Consider the following 18,195-nt stretch of genomic DNA (forward strand, 5'->3'; position numbering starts at 1 on the left):
AAAGAATCTAGTATTTCAAAATAAGTGATATTTCAAGCGTTTGTAATGCTCCGTTCATGTTGGTCTTAATAGCCGACTTCTAGGAATAATGATTCACTTTGGAGTATGGCATTATACAAGCTTGCCGAAACCGTGTCTATATCCAAGTAGCTTTGAAATTAAGTTGAGTAATTGCCTCTCTGCTTGAAAGAATTGCTTAATGACACAAAACACAACCTGGTTGCTTCTTTCACCAAGTCAAATTATCTGGCGCAGTGGGCTCTTTCATAGTAGATGCCTATGGTGGCAGAACTCACTATTAGCTATTAATGAAGTTCCAGCCTTTGTAGGAAACCTTACAAAGTGAAGTCCGTAGAGCACGGGTGAGTTTTCAGAAAGGCACCCAAACCCTGCAATGCCGTTTTACATGACCACGAGAAAGGAATAAAATCGTCCCCCTTAACTAGTGAGTTCTCAGAGGGCAGGACCTGTGTTTCTGCTTTCCTAAGCAAAGTGCTGTTGAAGGTGGGCCTGTTTGAATATAGCACTTGAGTGACAGATGCCTGCAATTTGAAAGCCCAACGCCATCTTTTACTTACTCGGCAGCATTTTAATTAGAAACAAGGAGGAAAAAAGATGCAAATTTTATTTTATTCCAGGGAGAGCAAAAACAGCACTATTGTATTGAAAATTAAAAGAAACATTAATTTTCATCCATTTTTGTTTGTGTGGTAAGGTAGTCTAGAAACACAATGAGAAAATTGTAAATATTTAAGGTATAAACTAGGCATTCCAGGCAGATTTTAACTATATTTCCATTAAAATCTAATTTAATAGTTGAATCAGAACAAAGGCATCTGGGACTACGTTTTATTAAGTTTTATGAGCTTGTGCAAAATATCAGTAAAGAATTGTTTCTCATGTAGAAAAATACACTGATAAATAAATATAAGCCTGCCTTCTAGTTTGTTGTTGTTAGGATACGCGGTTTTCATTGGATTTAAGGCATTTTTATGAGTCTTTCTCTTTTTGCCTTACTCAGTTGTTGAAGATCCTTAGGCTCTTCGAGAATATGCTCTTCTTGCTCTAAACGTTCATTTATTTTTCAGAACTGCCTGCTGGTTGGGAAAAGATTGAAGACCCTGTCTATGGTATCTACTATGTAGAGTAAGTGGCTATTAATCTCTATTTTAGTTTGTACTCCTCTGTAATTATGTACGTTTATGCTGAACAGAGTTTGTCATCATTATGAGATACAAACTGATACTAATAACAACACCATAATAATTTTATAATGAAAATATATATGCATATTTTAGTGAATAAGAAAATATTCAGCAAATCTGAAGATAGTAAATTACGTTCTAAAATTCATAAGGGCAAGATCTAATGTCTTTTGTTTACCACTGTCTTACCAGGACCCAGCACAGTCCTGGCATATGGCACCTACTCACTAAGTGTTTGTTGAATGAATGAATGAATGAATGAATGAATGAATAAGAAAAGTAAACCAGATGAGTAGATGTTATCTTCTGAAGCAGATCCTGTTTGCCTACTTTTTGCCCCGCCCAGGTCTGAACTTTTCAGTAATTACTAATTTATTCATTCAGACTTTCAAAAAGGTCCAGACACCTTAGTAATGTATGAAATGTCACCAGAATTAACATAGTAATTGAGAACTGGCCCAAGCCGCAAGACCTTGTATGCTTCTTTGCCTCTCCCTTGCCTGAGGACCATCCACATAGCTCCTATTTTCCATTTTTAAGACTCTTAAACCTCCTCATGACCTCCATGGTATGTACCTGATTCTAGCACTGGCCACACACTTTGTCCATTCATTAGAACTATCTATTGTTAGAATGATACTGAAAGAAAAGAAACCCTAGAGATTCGACATTGAAGCAGATATGAGAAAGATGAGAAATAACTAATAAAAGATCCTTTGAAAGAAACAAATGCTATATAAATATTCTATCATCATAATCCTACCTGGTGCAATGAAGATAACCAGCCGGCTTTCTCTCTCTCATGCTGCTGGCAATGAGAAGTCATCTGTGTCATGCCCTGGTAGTAAGAGCATATGATGGAAATTGTAAAATGCTCAGCCTCTTATTATAAAAAATTATGAGCTCAATATAGCAAGTGTCATTGGCCACTATACACATTGCTACCTCTGTACCTAACAAGAAGGATTTGGTGATTTGGGACATTAGAAAAGCTAGCTCTGTTCCCTTCTCTGACACTCAGAAAATGAAATTCCATTGTGCGTCCTACAGATCGCCTTCCTTTCAGCTGTTTAGTGGGGTTCCTGGCTATTTGGGGTTCCTTTGGAGTTCTCCCTCAACTAACTTGTGCATTCAGAGAGAAAAGGAAGAGGTGATAACAGCTTTAGAGGATAAAGAGATCTTGTTTGAGGGGATGTTTGTTACCTTCCTATCTGGTCCTCCTCCCTGTGTCTTAGCAGCTCTACCTGCCTGCTATGTTAGACCATTTCTTAGCATGCAATTGCCTACAAGATTTAGCAAGTAAGCAACTAGTCCTAGGAATGAAAGGTAATTAGTCTCTCCACCCTATTTGACAAGCCTGCCTTTAAGAAATGTTTTGGGTTCTGGGGCACCTGAGTGGCTCAGTCGGTTAAGTGTCTGGCTTTGGCTCGGGTCATGATCCCGGGGTGCAGGGATCAAGTCCCACATCAGGCTCTGTGCTCAGCAGGGAATCTGCTTCTCCCTCTCCCTCTGCCTCTCTCTCTCAAATAAATAAATAAATAAAATCTTTAAAAAAAAAAAAAAAAAGAAATTTTTTGAGTCTGAATACTGTAATCACATAATAGGTATGTTCCCGAACCTCTAATGAAGTATGATTCTGGTGGAAAAAAGAAAAGAATATATGTATGCTTGTATGTGTATGTTTGTGTAATACATGTGTATATACATTAAGGCCATGGCAAAAAAAAACCCATGTATGTGCATGTATTCATTTGTACGTATGGAAGTGTGTGTGTGTGCATTTTTGTTTTGCCATGGCCTCATTAGTTTTGGAACCATCTGAAGTATCTGGGTCTTTGTCACTTTGAACACATCACATGTGCTTAGGTTTGCTGCATTTGGAGTTTTTTTGCCTAAGGCTTAGACTTTTAATCCTGGCTCCATGTCTCTTGATCAAAATAGTTGACAGATGTTGGTGGAGCCCTTCTTTGAACTTCGGGTGAGTGCTTCTGCTCCCGTGAACTGCGGTAGGAAGTCACACAGCTCTCTGGCAACGCACGTTACACACAACGTCGTATCTCCGCTTTAATCTCATTTTTAAAAATAATTCTAACCATCTACTTTCTGTTGAAGTAAAGCACCTTTCCCTGTAGGGTGCTTCCTTGGACATTTGAAAGAGTCAGTGGTCAACATCCTGGGATTTGAAAGTAGGCAGACCTGAGCTTACATGCCTCTTTCTTGTTTACTAGCTGTGTTATGTTAGGTGAGTTATTAATTGCTCAGAAATTTACTTTCTGTACCAGAAAATGTGAATAAAAATGGGCCCTACCTCCTGGCCTTTACTGAAGATTTTAAAATAAAATTCATGAAACACTGGTAGCGTCTAAGCAGTCAGTATGTGGAAAGCATTCGCTTCTTTTTCCTCGTACTGACTGCACACATGTCAACACGGGATGGGCAGCATCTCACACCCCCTACGTTGCTCAGTTCTAATCAAGGGCCTTGGCCAGACTGGCAGTTTGCTTGGGGGATGAAGTGTGTCCTAACCGAGTCCTTTCTGCCTCCTGCTGCAGCCACATCAACAGGAAGACACAATATGAGAACCCGGTTCTAGAAGCCAAACGGAAGAAGCAGCTAGAGCAGCAGCAGCAGCCCCAGCAGCCCCAGCAGCAGCAGCAGCAGCAGCAGCAGCCAGAAGGTTGGCTTTCCCTTACGTGTGGGCAGAGGAGCTTGGGGCGAAGCCTGGGCGCTGACACCCCCGTGTGGTCAGAACCGGCCTCTGTGTTCACGTCGTCCCGCCTTGCAGCAGACCTGAACTCCTGCAGGGCGTGGATGACCGAGCTTCTGCTGGAGCTCCCTTCCCCGGAACCTAGACAGCTGGGGGGGGGGGAGGGCGTGCAATCCCAAGGCCCCCCCACTCTCCACTTTAATTTAGAAATAGGCTGTCGTCACACTGGAGAACTTTCTGTTGCCCCATAATGTTTATAATACCAACTGGTGTCTAAATCCAGACTGCTCTGAGCACTTTAAGAGGAGTTCCTGCGTATGAAATGAACTTCTAATTTTAGGAATGTGACATGTAGGAATCAGAAAAAGCTGGTCATTTTGAATGCTTTTTAAGAACCATAAGTTAATTCATGCTTTTTACAAAAATATGAACAGTTCAAGAATAGAGAATATTAAGTTCTCCCCTGCTGGCTCCCATCCCGTTCTCAATGATAAACACTGTGCAGTATCTTTCTAGGATTGTACATACATGCATATTTTAACAAAAATCAAACCATAACTGATATGTGTGTGTACGTGCACGCATACATATACACGTATATATATTAGCTTTGTGACCTCATTTTCTCATTTAAATTTATTTCTTACACATATTTGAAAGCTGGTTGATAAAGATTATTTACCCTCTAATTTATAAGGGCTGCATAATTTTCCATATTAGGAATCTCTCCACTTCATTTAGCCATCTTTTTATTAATAGATCTGTTTATTAACAGTCATCTATTTATTAATAGGGTTTTTTTTTTAGTTTTTCATTGCAGCCTTTTAAAATGATAGGCTATTAACCCTCAACATATAATGTGTAAATAGCAAATACAGGAAAATCAAATATAATACTTTTCTTATTATAATATTGAATATAATAAATATAGACCACAGACTAGAAGTTGGTAAACCTTTTCTGTAAATGGCCAGCTAGTGGATATTTTAGGCTCTGTTGTTCCTACAGTCTCTATTACAGCTGTTCATCTCTGCCCTTAAAGTATGAAAGCTCCTATACACGATATGCAAATGAATAGTTGCAGCTGTGTTCCAGTAAAACATTATATATGAACATTGAAATTTGAACTCCGTGTAATTTTCATGTGTTACAAAGTATTTCCCATTTTAATTTTTTTCAACCGTTTAAAAATAGAAAAACCATCCTTGGCTTGAAAGTTGTATACAAGTAGACATTAGGGCCAATTCGGCCTAGAAGCCATAGGTGGCCAGCCACTGCCATAGATTGTATTTTACTGTTGTGCTTTTTTTTTTCTTGTTTTTTTAAGTAAGTTCTACACCCAACATGGGGCTAGAATTCATGATTCCAAGATCAAGAGTTGCATGCTCTACCAACTGAGCCAGCCAGGCACCCCCTAGACTGTATGTCAGATAGAGCGTGCACAGGTGTATCTCTGTGTGTGTGTGTGTGTGTGTGTGTGTGTGTGTGTGTACGCACCTATACGAAAGTTCTCCTTTCTACCCTCATCTCTTTTCTGTTTAAAAAAATGTCTTAAAAAATTTTTTTTTCCGAGCTGGTGAAACTTTGTAGCTTTAGGAAGTGCTCTTTGGGGAGTGGGAGTGTACAGTTGAATGTATTAGCTTATCTGGAAAGTGACTATGTACATCTCAAGAGTCACTCACAGTGAGTTATTTCTGGGCCTCCAAGGTGAGTAGGAATGCAGTTAGGACACAGGAGTGTTGGTGATGGGTCCCATTTGGGTTTGAGAGATGGTTAGGGGATAGCACTTCAGGCAGCTCCTGAAATCACCTTTCCCACCTCAGATGAGCAAGTTTCAGCAGCTCAGCCCATGGTTCGGTTGCATTAGAGAAATTTTTCCCGTATTGGGCAGGAATCAGTTGATTGTATATCTTTCCTGATATTTTTTACTTGATCTCACTTTGGACTCTCCAGCCAGAGAGAACTGAAGTTTTTATTGTTCATATCACAATATCTCTTTCCTCAAAGGTCTTAGGAGAAAGGTCAGACAAAGTTCTTAGTAGAGACACAGACAATCAATGGCCTTAAGAGAGAAAGAGACAGATGCATACGCAGAGACACAGAGAGAGAGAACTTGATGTCCTTAACAAAGAGTGGGGTCAGTTGTGATTTTTTTTTTCAGTCTAAGCTCTCCGTGCTTGGTTTTATTGGTTTGGATAGTTGTATAATTAAGAAGGTGAACCCTGAGTGAGTTGACTAGTAGCTGGAAGAAAAAACAGGACATTGTTTCTTTTTCTTTTAGAATGGACGGAAGATCATTCATCGCTCGTGCCTCCTGTTATTCCCCCAAGCAATCCGGAGCCAGCCAGAGAAGCTCCGCTTCAGGGTAAGGTGTTTTTATAATGGCTAGGTGTTTAGGCTCAAAAATTTTTTTAAAAATTTTTTTGAAGGAATTCGTAGCTCCCACGTCATTCCTTTGAGAGTGAAAACCATAAGGTTAGAAATTCTAAATGTATTGTTAATCAAACTTGCCAAGAACAATGAAAACTTTTTTTGTGTAAATTTCTTCAGGTAATTGTAATGCTCTGAAAATGATGACTAATTGCCATTAGGGTTTCTTACCCTCAGCACGGTTGATATGTTGGGCCAGATAGTTCTTTGTGGTGTGTGGGGCCTGTCCTGTGCATTGTAAGATGGTCTGCAGCATCCCAGGCCAGTGGCACCCCTCCCCCGGTCATGACAACTAAAAATGTCCTCAGCCATTGCCCGCCCAATGCCCCTGGGGTGGCGGCAGCGGTGGGGGGTGGGGGAGTAGTAATCCCAGAGTTGTAAATCACTGATTTAGAGACTACAGATATTTAGTATTAGGCTAAAATAAGATAAATAGAAAAGTCAGCATGAGATATTTCAAGATCCTAGTCAACCTATTTGCTTTTGACCAAGATTTTCTTTTAGTTATGAAATCATTTGATGTTATTATCTTCTAAATGCTCATCTCCTATTCTTGCTGTAGTTTGGCATTTATGCTTCTTTTATAATGTTTCATTGGGTCTCACTCATTTACATTCACAAATAGTAGGAACCCCTAGAGAGGTTCATTTTTGAAAATTGGTAGAATCTAGAATCTTGCTACTTTCAGGCCTCATTACTCTTAAATGATAGGGAAGATTTGGGAGGTTTTTTGTTCTGTTTTTTTTTTTTTTTCTTTTAAATAAGAAAAATAGAACAGGCATTATATTCAATAAAGTTGGGGAATGTTTGTGGTACAGACCTGTTAAAAACACTAAAGTTCGTCTTCATTCTCTGGGCATTTTTAAAGAGGTATTGTTGTGTTAGATATAAAAAGATAAGTAGAAAAACGAGAAAGAAGTTGTTTCCTTGTTAACCGATCATGTCCAGAGATTGGTAATAATACCAGTTTATGTAAAATAATTTCTCCTGGCTTAGATGCACATTTTTTATGATGCTAATGGTTTTAATAAAGATAGAACACAGCAGCTAATAACATTAATGACAACATAATTGTGGCCTCCTCAGTATTTTTTAAATATAAAATTCCTTCTGCCGCCTCCCGCTGTCTTCCTTCTATGCCTGCTGGTGAAGTGTCCTGATCCAGCAGCCTGTGGGACTCTCAGGAAGAAGCCGTGTGGCTAACTCGGTTAGACTGTTTGGTATGGATTTTGCTAAATGCACCACTCAGCAAAACTTTTCCTTTGATCAGGAGTGCACTTCCAATCCTAGCCAGTGATCAGGTTCAAGAGAGTTGCTCTTAGGAAAACTCTCTAATTCCAGTTGGTGCTTAGAGAGAGAGATTTCTGTAGCCATCCCTCCACTGTACCCACTTCACCACCACCATCTTCCAAAAGAACAACGCCCATTTACTGGGGCTGTCTTTATTTACCAGGCACACCCCACATATATTATGTGCCACGGGTATTCCTTACAACTTGCCTAAATAGTGAGATTGGTACCACCATTACCTCCATTTACACACGCAATGCTCAGGCAGAGAGACCTTTAGCGACTTGCCCAAGGCCACACAGCCAGTGAGGAGTAGAGCGCCCAATCCAAATCCTAATTGTCATTAGGAGCAATTACACTTTGGGCTAAAACCGTTTTTGTTTTTTTGTTTTTTTTGTCTTTGTGTGGGGGGCAAGGGGACACCTCACTGCATAGTCTAAATCTGTGCCATCTAATTACGGATGCCACTGGCTACATGTTGCCATTTAAATCCATTACAATTAAAAAATTCCAAATTCAGTTCCTCACTTCCACTAGCCCCATTTCAAGGGCTCAAGAGCTCCGCGTGACTAGTGACTGCCGTATCGGACAGGGCACCTATGGAGCATTGTCTTTGTCACAGAACGTGCTTCTGGACATCACGGGTCCCGGGTATTCACGCACTGCTACTCAGAATCATGCCAGTCTGGCTGGGAAGCAAGTTCTTGAGGGTTGTCCCAAGAGCAGAATTTTGGGCCAAGACCCAGAGATCCTGATTGAGTTTAGAATAGGCCCTATTCATGAGTACCTTTAAAAAAGGAGCTGCTCGGGCGATTCTCCTACATAACGAGATCATACAACTGGTGACTTGTCCGCAGGCCAGGATCTCTGAGAAAATGACATGTACCACAGGGCTGCAGCAGAGAGCTCCAAATGCCACTGCTTGCGGGGAGAAAATCGCTTCTTTCCCAAGGCTCCGTTAACTGATGACCCACCCATACACGACACATCATAAAATGTGCATGAACGTGAAACCCTGTGATCTTCCCTCCCTAGTTAAGCATTGAGAAAGGAAGACAGCGGTGTCATTTCAAAGCTCTGCTCATTGTCTCTATTAAGTTGAAAACATTCTAAGTTCAAAATATGCTAATGGCTTTAAAAAAAATTCATTCAGTTAAACTGCCAGGCACGTTTTCTTCGCATTTTCTAACTTTGCCTCTAATAAGGGTGAGAAGCTTAAACACCCCCCCACCTTTTTCCCGCCTTCGCAAAGACACGTTACATCTCCTTTCTTTGTGCCGTTGTTCATTCATTCATTGATTCGGCGCACAGGTTTGGAGCACATACAATGAATTGGGCAGTGTTCTACACCCCAGGTATACAAGCAGAAATCCTCTGGAGCTTACACTGCAGTGGTTGTATGTGTGTTCACCTGCAGTGCCCTTTGTGCACAGGACAGGCGAGAATGAGACAGATCACCAAACTGATACATAACAATGTCTATTGTGTTGGATGGCGACAAATGCTAAGACAGACATAAAACAGGAAAGGGGGCTGGGGTATGTTGGAGGAGTATTGCAATTTTTAATAAGATGGTCAGAGTAAGTAAGCCTCGCTGAGAAGGTGATGGCTGGCGCTGTCTCTGTATAACTGAAATGTATTTCCCTTCACGCTCTCCGAACCCCCTAGCTGCCCCTGCCTTAAGGATGTAGGCTATTCACACGCACCCCCGTCCTTAATTTTCCATCTGATAATTGCCGTGGCAGCTGTATCCCCACAAGCCCCGAGGGCCCTTGACACCACCTTTCTGATGTCTTGGCTGACGACCTTGCATGGTGAATGCTCCAAAGTCTTGTCTTTCTTTAGCCATAGTGACAGGTCTGTAGTTTGTCAAGCTCCCCACCAGCCTGGGGACTGCCCTAGCGAGGGGGGGAGGTTCGTGAGTAGAGCTGTGACTCTGCGCAATTTAAAAGAGCTTTTTTGAGAGCCGGAAACTTTTGAAATATGCAATTAAAAATTGTATGTGTGCCCAGAGACCTTTTGAAAAAGGCTTTTTCGCTATAGCTAACCAAAAATAACTTTCTTTCTCCTGGGTGCCAGACTCTGGTGCAGGGGTATACGGAGACTTTTTCTCCTGGGTGTTTTGTTTTTGTTTGGGTAACACTTTTGATAGAAGAGAAATAGGGCAGATGGGGGGACTGTGGCAAGCAGAAAACAGGAGATAGGAAGTATAATTAGGAGAGTTTAAAAAGTCTAGACATGAAATTATGTCCACCGTTTGGGGTATCCAGAGAAATTCTAGTAGGTTTCTCAGTTATAGAGAAATGCCTAACAAAACCAAAAATTTTGGTTTGTGTACAAAATGTTATTGTGCATATCATCGGGAAAACTCACTAAAACTGTAGGTAGCATGTTTAGAAGTCATTTAGCTGTATAGCTATTAATTTATTTCAGATAAGACAACTGAATTCGGAGCTGTATGGCTATTGTTAGTAACTATTTCATTTAGTTTAAATGTTTTGGATTTTTAAAAAAATATTCTAAGCCACATGTCCTCAACTTTTTTTAAACAATAAATTTTAGTAGTGGACATGTCTGGGCTATTTTACAAATTGTTAAAAGATGAAAATTAATAGGAAAAATGACTTAAATTTAGAATTCAGTTCTAAAGTAATGGCTCTTCTAATTTTGAAAGTAGTGATTCTGTGTTTTTATCAAGTTATTCTTTGTGACCATATGTTTCCTGGTATTGTCTATGTATTTTCAGAATGTGTTTTCTGTTTGATTAGAAAAAAAAAGCTTTTGCTATATTGGTTTTATAAGTAGAAGCCAAGCCCAAGGCAACACACTGGAAGTTGTATTGCAAACTATAAACTGTAGCAAAACAGAAGACACAAAGACCCATTTGATCTTCTGTGAATACCTTGTAGCAGCCCGGTTGCTGTCGAACTACGTGAACTGAAACGAAGAAGTGTTTCAGATGATGGACACCCGGTCCATTTTTCTCTTGTTTTCCTTCAGATCTTCATGCTGAAGATACCACTATAGCACTATAGGTACCATATCCCACTTCTTAAACAAAGGGGTCTGGGAGCCCCCTTATTACTGCAATCAAGAGAGGACTTTCCTAAGACACCTTAAGCACAGGAGCTCAGAGAATTACCCAGAAGTTGTGTCATTTCTTATTTAACTCATCTTTTCACTCATGGTGACGTTCCTTATGCTCTTCTTGTTTTCATCCAGGCAAACCCTTTTTTACACGAAACCCTTCTGAGTTGAAAGGCAAGTTCATTCACACGAAGCTGCGGAAAAGCAGTCGTGGCTTTGGCTTCACGGTTGTTGGAGGGGATGAACCTGACGAGTTTCTGCAGATCAAGAGCTTGGTCCTGGATGGTCCTGCCGCACTGGATGGCAAGATGGAAACAGGTAGAGATGCCACATGGCCCTCGCGTTTCCTGTGTGGTGAGACTGCCACCCAGCACCTGAATGAGAGCAAACATCATGATTGTGTGACTTTATAAGTGATTTTTAAAAACTCTGAGTCAGCAAGATTCCCCCACTACAGAAATGCATTCCTGGTAGAGATGCAGAACTTTGAAGCCATTTGAACTTTGGAGTACTGTTAGGGTGTGATTGAATACAGTAGAGTGCTAATTTACTAAAAATTTAGATCTGTCTGAATAGAAGAATTCTAAACTTGGATTTCTGCAGCGAGACTTTTTTTTAGAAGAAATCACAATGTTCTTTCAATGATCATTATATTCTCATTAGCAGAGAAGACACTAGATGCTACGAGAATGCTGTATTAGCAGTTGAAAGAAGTAATAGAAGAAGTCTCTTTATGCCCCATGATACCACCCCCAAATCCAGTTTCAGTTCAGCTTCCTATTGGTAGGGTCTTATAATGTTGATAGAACTTTTTTTTGCCACCATTTTTTTTTAACCCCCAAACTCTTCTCTTTTGCAGGAGATGTCATTGTCAGCGTGAACGACACCTGTGTTTTGGGACACACACATGCACAAGTTGTGAAAATCTTCCAGTCCATTCCCATTGGTGCCAGCGTGGACCTTGAACTCTGCCGAGGTTACCCGTTGCCTTTTGACCCAGATGACCCCAATACGAGTTTAGTGACCTCGGTGGCCATTTTGGATAAAGAACCAATTATTGTGAATGGGCAAGAGACCTATGATTCACCAGCTAGTCACAGCAGTAAAACAGGCAAAGTCAATGGCATGAAGGATGCCAGGCCAAGCAGCCCTGCTGACGTGGCGTCAAATGGTTCCCATGGTTACCCCAATGACACTGTCTCTTTGGCTTCCTCCATAGCCACTCAGCCAGAACTCATAACTGTTCATATAGTCAAAGGGCCAATGGGCTTTGGCTTTACTATCGCAGACAGTCCTGGTGGCGGTGGCCAAAGAGTGAAACAGATTGTGGACAGTCCAAGGTGCCGCGGTCTGAAAGAAGGGGATCTTATAGTGGAAGTTAATAAGAAGAACGTGCAGGCTCTGACCCACAACCAGGTCGTGGATATGCTGATCGAATGTCCAAAGGGAAGTGAGGTCACATTGTTGGTGCAACGAGGAGGTATGCAGATTTCTTTTGTTCTATTATTTTTCTTTTTTTTAAAACCCAGAATCCATTGTTTAATTTACCAGTCTTCAGGTAGCTTTTGGGGGGCTTTGTAAATGTCTGCTCTTTAAGATCATGTTTATTTAAATATTTAATGCCTTCTATTTCCACCACGTGGTAGCCTCTATAGAATAAAGGTTGTGTTTATATATTATGTTATACATGCGCGGCCAGAGTGATACTTTTAAATGTAAATCACATTGTGCTTTTAAAAAACCATTAATACGTTTATATTTCTATATTTACTCTTCTGAACCTGGCCTGCACAGTGTGCTTACAAAATGTGGCTCTTGGCTACTCTTCCAACCTCATCTCACACTCCTCTCCCCTCGTCACCTATGCTCTAGCCACCTGGCTTCTTTTCCAAAGTGCCTTTAGTGCTCCGAGCCCTGGCTGTCTCAGGGCCTTTGCACTTCCTCTTCCCTCTCCTTGGAATGCTCTTTCCCCAGCTATTCACTTGGCTGGCTCAATCTCATTCAAGTCTCCTCCTGTGAGAGGGCTTCTTTGATTACCTATTTAAAGTAGTCCCCCAGGGGCACCTGGGTGGCTCAGTCAGTTAAGCATCTGACTTCAGCTCAGGTCATGAGCTCAGGGTCCTGGGATTGAGCCCCACCTTGGGCTTCCTGCTCAGCAGGGAGTCTGCTTGTCTCTCCCTCTTCCTCTCCTCCTCCCCCTGCTTGTGCTCTGTCTCTCAAAGAAATAAATAAATCCTTTTTATAAATAAATAAATAAATAGTCCCCCAGTTCCTTGTAATCTTTACTGCAGCACCCCACTTTTTCATAGCCTTTATCACATCATTATTATTGTCACCACAAGTCATTGTTTTTTGTATTTATTTAGTTATTTTTCTTTGTTGCTCTTGTTTACTAGAAATAAGATCCATAAAGCAGGGCTCATGTCTACATGTTGATAGTTGTATCCCCAGCATTTAACACAATATCTGACTCATGCTAGGCATTAATGAGTGAAAAGATACTGAATGAATGGGTATGCAATTATTTATACTTAGGAACGATAGCTCTCCACCGATCATATGAAGAACATATCTCAACATACCCACATTTTAATGAAGTGGTGAAGAATCTCAGAGAAATCTATTCTAACTCTTGAGACATTAGACTGTCTTCTTTCCTCTGCCTGCATCCCTTTCCTCTGCCCCACCGAGAACTCCCAGGACCTCACACTGAGAAATATTTTCCACACTGTTTAAATGTCTTGCTCCCGGATATGTACTTGTGACTAGTGTTGATTGATCACCTCACACCATGGGCCTGAGATTGGTTGTTCCCTCAGTCTTTGCCAACACGATTTGTTTCATGCACAACATATTCTGGCCATCTGAGAAGAGATCAGGAACTCGACTTTTATTTCCTCTTGGTTCCATTGCAACAGAGGAGCTCTTATGTGTCACAGCATCTGTGTTCTCATGCTCTCATGAAGTTGTGTGTTCTGTGGTCAAAATGACTGGGGTCGTTGGAAGGAAATCCAAAATTTAGAGCAACTGTCTGTGTGAACTGAAATGCTCAGCCAACCCTTCTTAAAAAGTTATAAAAGCCATTGTGCAAATTTAATTTTTTAACCTGTCTGCAGTGGCACCATTTTGAAATCTCTTCTTATACCTAGAAAACTTGACTGCACAGATCATTGTTTTTTCAACATTGACTAAAATGTAGTAGAAAGTGACTTGAGCTTCAGAATGATGAAGTGTTGGTGATGATGATGGTGGTGGCGGTGGTGATGGTGATGATGATGACAACGACGACAGTGACAATACCTCATACTTATGAATAAGCTGGCAATTTACAAAGCACTTTTCAAACCCGCATATGCCTCTCATCTCACTTTTACCATGTCCTTGAAAGGTAGGAAGGTGCCAGTCCATAATGTGACTGAGAAGTTCAGCTCAAATCTGTGGTTTCCAGTTCATTGCTCTGTCCGACTTAACTCTGAGTAACATGAGTTTTTGCATAATTGCTGATTTCTGTGGCCAGCAACTTGAACACGTCAGTGGTTCTTGGTCCATCAGGGTGATTTCTGATTTAGCCACTGCTCATTTGTTGGTCACAAACCATCCTGTTCTCCTACCTGATTTATATGCTCCTTCATTTCATTTGTCATTTCATTCTTTTTTATTAGATTCACTTTAAGGAGACCAAAAAATAAAGTCTCCTTACAGCAAACTAACTTACCACAGTTACTGGAACCATTTTGTAACGAATATGCCCAAACTACCAAACAACTGCTTATAGAAACATACCCCTTGATTTCAAATATGTTTGCATTCTCCTTAATTTCTAAGACCTTTTTGTTAACACCATTACATTTTATAAACTTAAATTAACATGGAAAGATCCAGAATATATTGCCACATTAGTCAACATCTACATAGTTTATTCCAGAACCTGAGTAATTTAAAATCACTATAACATCACCAGTCTTTAAAATACACCATCTGCCTTGTGGTTGATTTATGTATTGGACGGAAAGTTGGTACATCTGCATTTGGTAGGCCAGCACCAGCTACTATTAATCTTTCTAGGAAGCATATAAATATATTTGTTTCTGCCGTATATTAGTTATTGGAACTCAGGCTGACATTTTAATCACCACTCCTGTATGGTGGGGGTGTCAATGAGGAGGTTTGGTGAAGCAACAAAGACAGCATCTAGGTTGAATGAGAAAGTAAATGGCCACTTCACTGATTCTTTCTAATGAATCTCATTTCTGTCAAAGCTGCTAGTAAGCAGATTGATAAACTCATGATTCTTGTGAGTCTTGGGAATTCAAATCTTGAGGATGAGGCTTTCAATGCTTTAAAGAACTGGCCTTTTCTACTTTGGGGCAGAACTAGCTACCTTTATATTTTGTTTTAATTCTCAGTCTCCTCATTTTTGATATGTGTTCTTGTCAAGATTGGGGACATTTTGATTTTTGGTATTTGTTTTTCCCCAAGCTGGAAATCAAGAAGAGGTTGGAATATCGTTTGTAAATTTCTGGGATGAGACAGTTTCCTGGGTCAAGCCTGGAGTTGGTGGGGGTGCCCACCCACTTGCTCTGGCAGCTGGGACTGCTACTGATATATTTACAGGTCTCTTCTCTGTCAACATGCCCTTGTCTCCTGGTCCGTCAGTCACATTGTTCATGGGGCACTACCTTCTTCCTAGGCCTGGCTCCCCATCTTCCCATGGCACTTCCTTTCCTCCTCCTTCTTCTGCCGTGCAGTTGGGAGACTACTTTTTATTTATTTTACTTTTACATAGTATTTGCTTTCAGAGAGCCTGTTGCCTGACGCCACTGTGAATCTAGAGACTTTCTTTGAGGTGTTGGAAAATTATGCTAGAAGATGATTACTATTTTTTAAAAAATAGTGTTTTTTTTTTAATTTACGGAAGATACTTTGTCCCGTAGAAGTTTTTGTTTTGTTTTGCTTTGCTTTTTTTTTTTTTTTTAAGATTTTATTTATTTATTCAACAAAGATAGAGAGAGCCAGCGAGAGAGGGAACACAAGCAGGGGGAGTGGGAGAGGAAGAAGCAGGCTCCCAGCGGAGCAGGGAGCCCGATGTGGGGCTCGATCCCAGAACGCTGGGATCACGCCCTGAGCCGAAGGCAGACACTTAACGACTGAGCCACCCAGGCGCCCCTGCTTTGCTTTTTTTAAAAAAAGGATATTATATGTAACATAACTACATGCCTCTGTCTGTATTTTGTTATATATTTCGCTAATTCGCTCCAATTAGTACGTGGGACACTCTTTAAAATGTAATTCTGGGTTGAGTCATAATACTGTGTTTCAAGATTTGGCAAAACTGAGAAAGTGGAGAACATATGTTTTGCTTTTAAGAGAAAGTGTGTATTGAAAAGAAGGCTGACCTGGGGGTGTCAGGAGCCCACCACTAGTCCCCCCTCTGCTCTTAGCTGCTCTACCCCTCTGTCCAGGTTACTGCTCCTGCCCAGAGACTCATTCCTTTATCAACAAAAGGAATGTTTTGAACTAGATCATCCTCAGAGCGACCCTTTTTGGCTCTGCCTTTATGCACAAAATGGTGTCACTGCTGTGTTAAAAAACAGAATTCAACTGAGCACATTTTAAAGCTTTTACTGGCTTTTTTCAGTGATTCATGAATCAGGTAGCATCCCACCTAGCATAGAGAATGGAGCTCTGAGGAGCTGTACAAAATGGAAGGCTTTTGTGTGCAGAAAAGAGTAGGACAAAGCAAGTTGGTTGTGGTAAGTTCACCTTCCTTTAGGGGAAGGCAGACGTCTGTCAGGCAGGTTACCTCACTAGTGCTGACCAGGTAATTCCAGACAGAATGGTTGAAGATTTCATTCCTGGGAGAGGCCCAAAGGTAACTAAGTTTTAAGTCTCAGTTTGGTGATACTGTGCTTAGCATAAGTGACTCCATGTTGGGCCTGTTGTCTCATTTCTAACAATTCCTCCCGCCCCCTTTTTAATCAGACTCTCAGCTTGAGAGATGTGACCAAAGTTTTAAGGCTTTAGCCTCACTCCCAGCAACTGCTCTGAGGTTCTCACCGTTTTTGCTGATCTTCTGTGATGGTACTCACAGCTCATGACATCTTTTTGCTAAATCTCTGTGTGGGGTATTCACAGGTGCCAGCTTCAGGTTCACGTTTTTTAAGTCGGTCATTCTCTTTGTTCCTTTCCTGACGTTCTGATCTCGGGAGATCATATGCTTGCTGGTTAGCAGCTGCAAACGTGCATGAAGCTGATCTTGAATCTTGAGTGTCTTAGTGGTAATTCCTGTTTTCTCCCTTTTAACAAACTGTTTTTAAGGGATGTATAGAGAAAAGAGCACAAGATTCTAGAGCCAGATGATGCAAGTTTCAATCCCAGGTCCTACTTTCCTTGCTTTGAGACCTTAGGCAAGTCATCTGAAAAAAATGGGAATAATAATACTTAATTTGCATGTGCATGATGGAGATAAGATAGCATTTGTGCTAATTGCTGGCATAGAAGTAATCGCAATAAATCAGTGGTGTTTTACTAGTATTATCTAGTATCAGAAGCAACTGGGAAGGGCTGGCTTTTTATTTTAAAAAAGCAGGGGGTGGGACAACTAGGTGGCTTGGTCACTTAAGCATCTGACTCTTGATTTCAACTCAGGTCATGATCTCAGAGTCCTGAGACTGAGCCCCACATCAGGCTCCACGCTTGGCAGGGAGTCTCTTTCTCCTTCACCCTCAGCCCCTTCCCTGGCTGGTGCCCGCAGCACACTGCGCACGCTTTCTCCCTTTCTCTCTCTCAAATAAGTGAAATAAAATCTTAATTAAAAAAAAAAACCCTCTGCCCAGATGTGTACGAAATTAAGCACAGTGCGTGACCGCCAGGCATCTTGTATTTTTGTAGAAGTGCCATGGGCGATTCTGATGTACAACCAGAGTTGCAACCACTCTTCGGCTCCTGCCCTCATGGATCTTTCCCGTTTAGATTGTATGACCTCTAACTTGGAGGACAATCGGGTTATAATACTAAACAGTTATTTTCACTTCTCAATAATACCCTTCTTTTAAAGTCTATAAGCAGCAGGTTGCTTGGTCTTTCCTAAGGTCCATTTCATTCAGCTTCGTAGTCACACCTCATACCTTTAGAAGCATGATATAGAGACGTTAAAAGCCAAAAATGAGATATGAAAGTGGTGGTGGTGATGGTAATGATCACGTTCCTGCTCTCATTGATTGAGTACTTGGCATGTGCCGGGCTTATTACCATGGTGTAGACACACACTTAAATAAGACCTCATTGCACCCCATTGTTATGACTGCCTTGCATGGCCATCAGTCTGCATTGGAATTCTGAGTGGCGTCCTCTGGGAAAGGAAGGCAGGGATTGCTAGCCCCTACGCTAGGAAAACAAATGAAGAAATGATGTTTGCTTTCAGTGTTGCAGCGTCACGGCTGAATTTGCTTCATGTAAAGCAAAGGGGAAATTTCT

General features: G+C 41.1%; 1 protein-coding gene across 12 annotated transcripts in view; it reads left to right on the forward strand.

Annotated features, from left to right (window-relative positions):
* The window catches only part of MAGI1 (membrane associated guanylate kinase, WW and PDZ domain containing 1), a 608,349-nt gene that overhangs the window by 515,431 nt on the left and 74,723 nt on the right, over positions 1 to 18,195 (forward strand). For all 12 annotated transcript variants that reach the window (XM_087866868.1, XM_087866870.1, XM_087866871.1 and 9 more), the window contains 5 exons: positions 1,089 to 1,146; positions 3,758 to 3,882; positions 6,194 to 6,277; positions 10,855 to 11,037; positions 11,579 to 12,199. In XM_087866868.1, coding sequence (XP_087722994.1) covers positions 1,089 to 1,146; positions 3,758 to 3,882; positions 6,194 to 6,277; positions 10,855 to 11,037; positions 11,579 to 12,199 — 1,071 coding nt within the window. The remainder of the gene's footprint in view (positions 1 to 1,088; positions 1,147 to 3,757; positions 3,883 to 6,193; positions 6,278 to 10,854; positions 11,038 to 11,578; positions 12,200 to 18,195) is intronic.

The sequence above is a fragment of the Ursus americanus genome, chromosome 14 (genome assembly GCF_024610735.1).
Source record: "Ursus americanus isolate L20-20 chromosome 14, mUrsAme1.1.p, whole genome shotgun sequence".
Classification (NCBI taxonomy): domain Eukaryota; kingdom Metazoa; phylum Chordata; class Mammalia; order Carnivora; family Ursidae; genus Ursus; species Ursus americanus.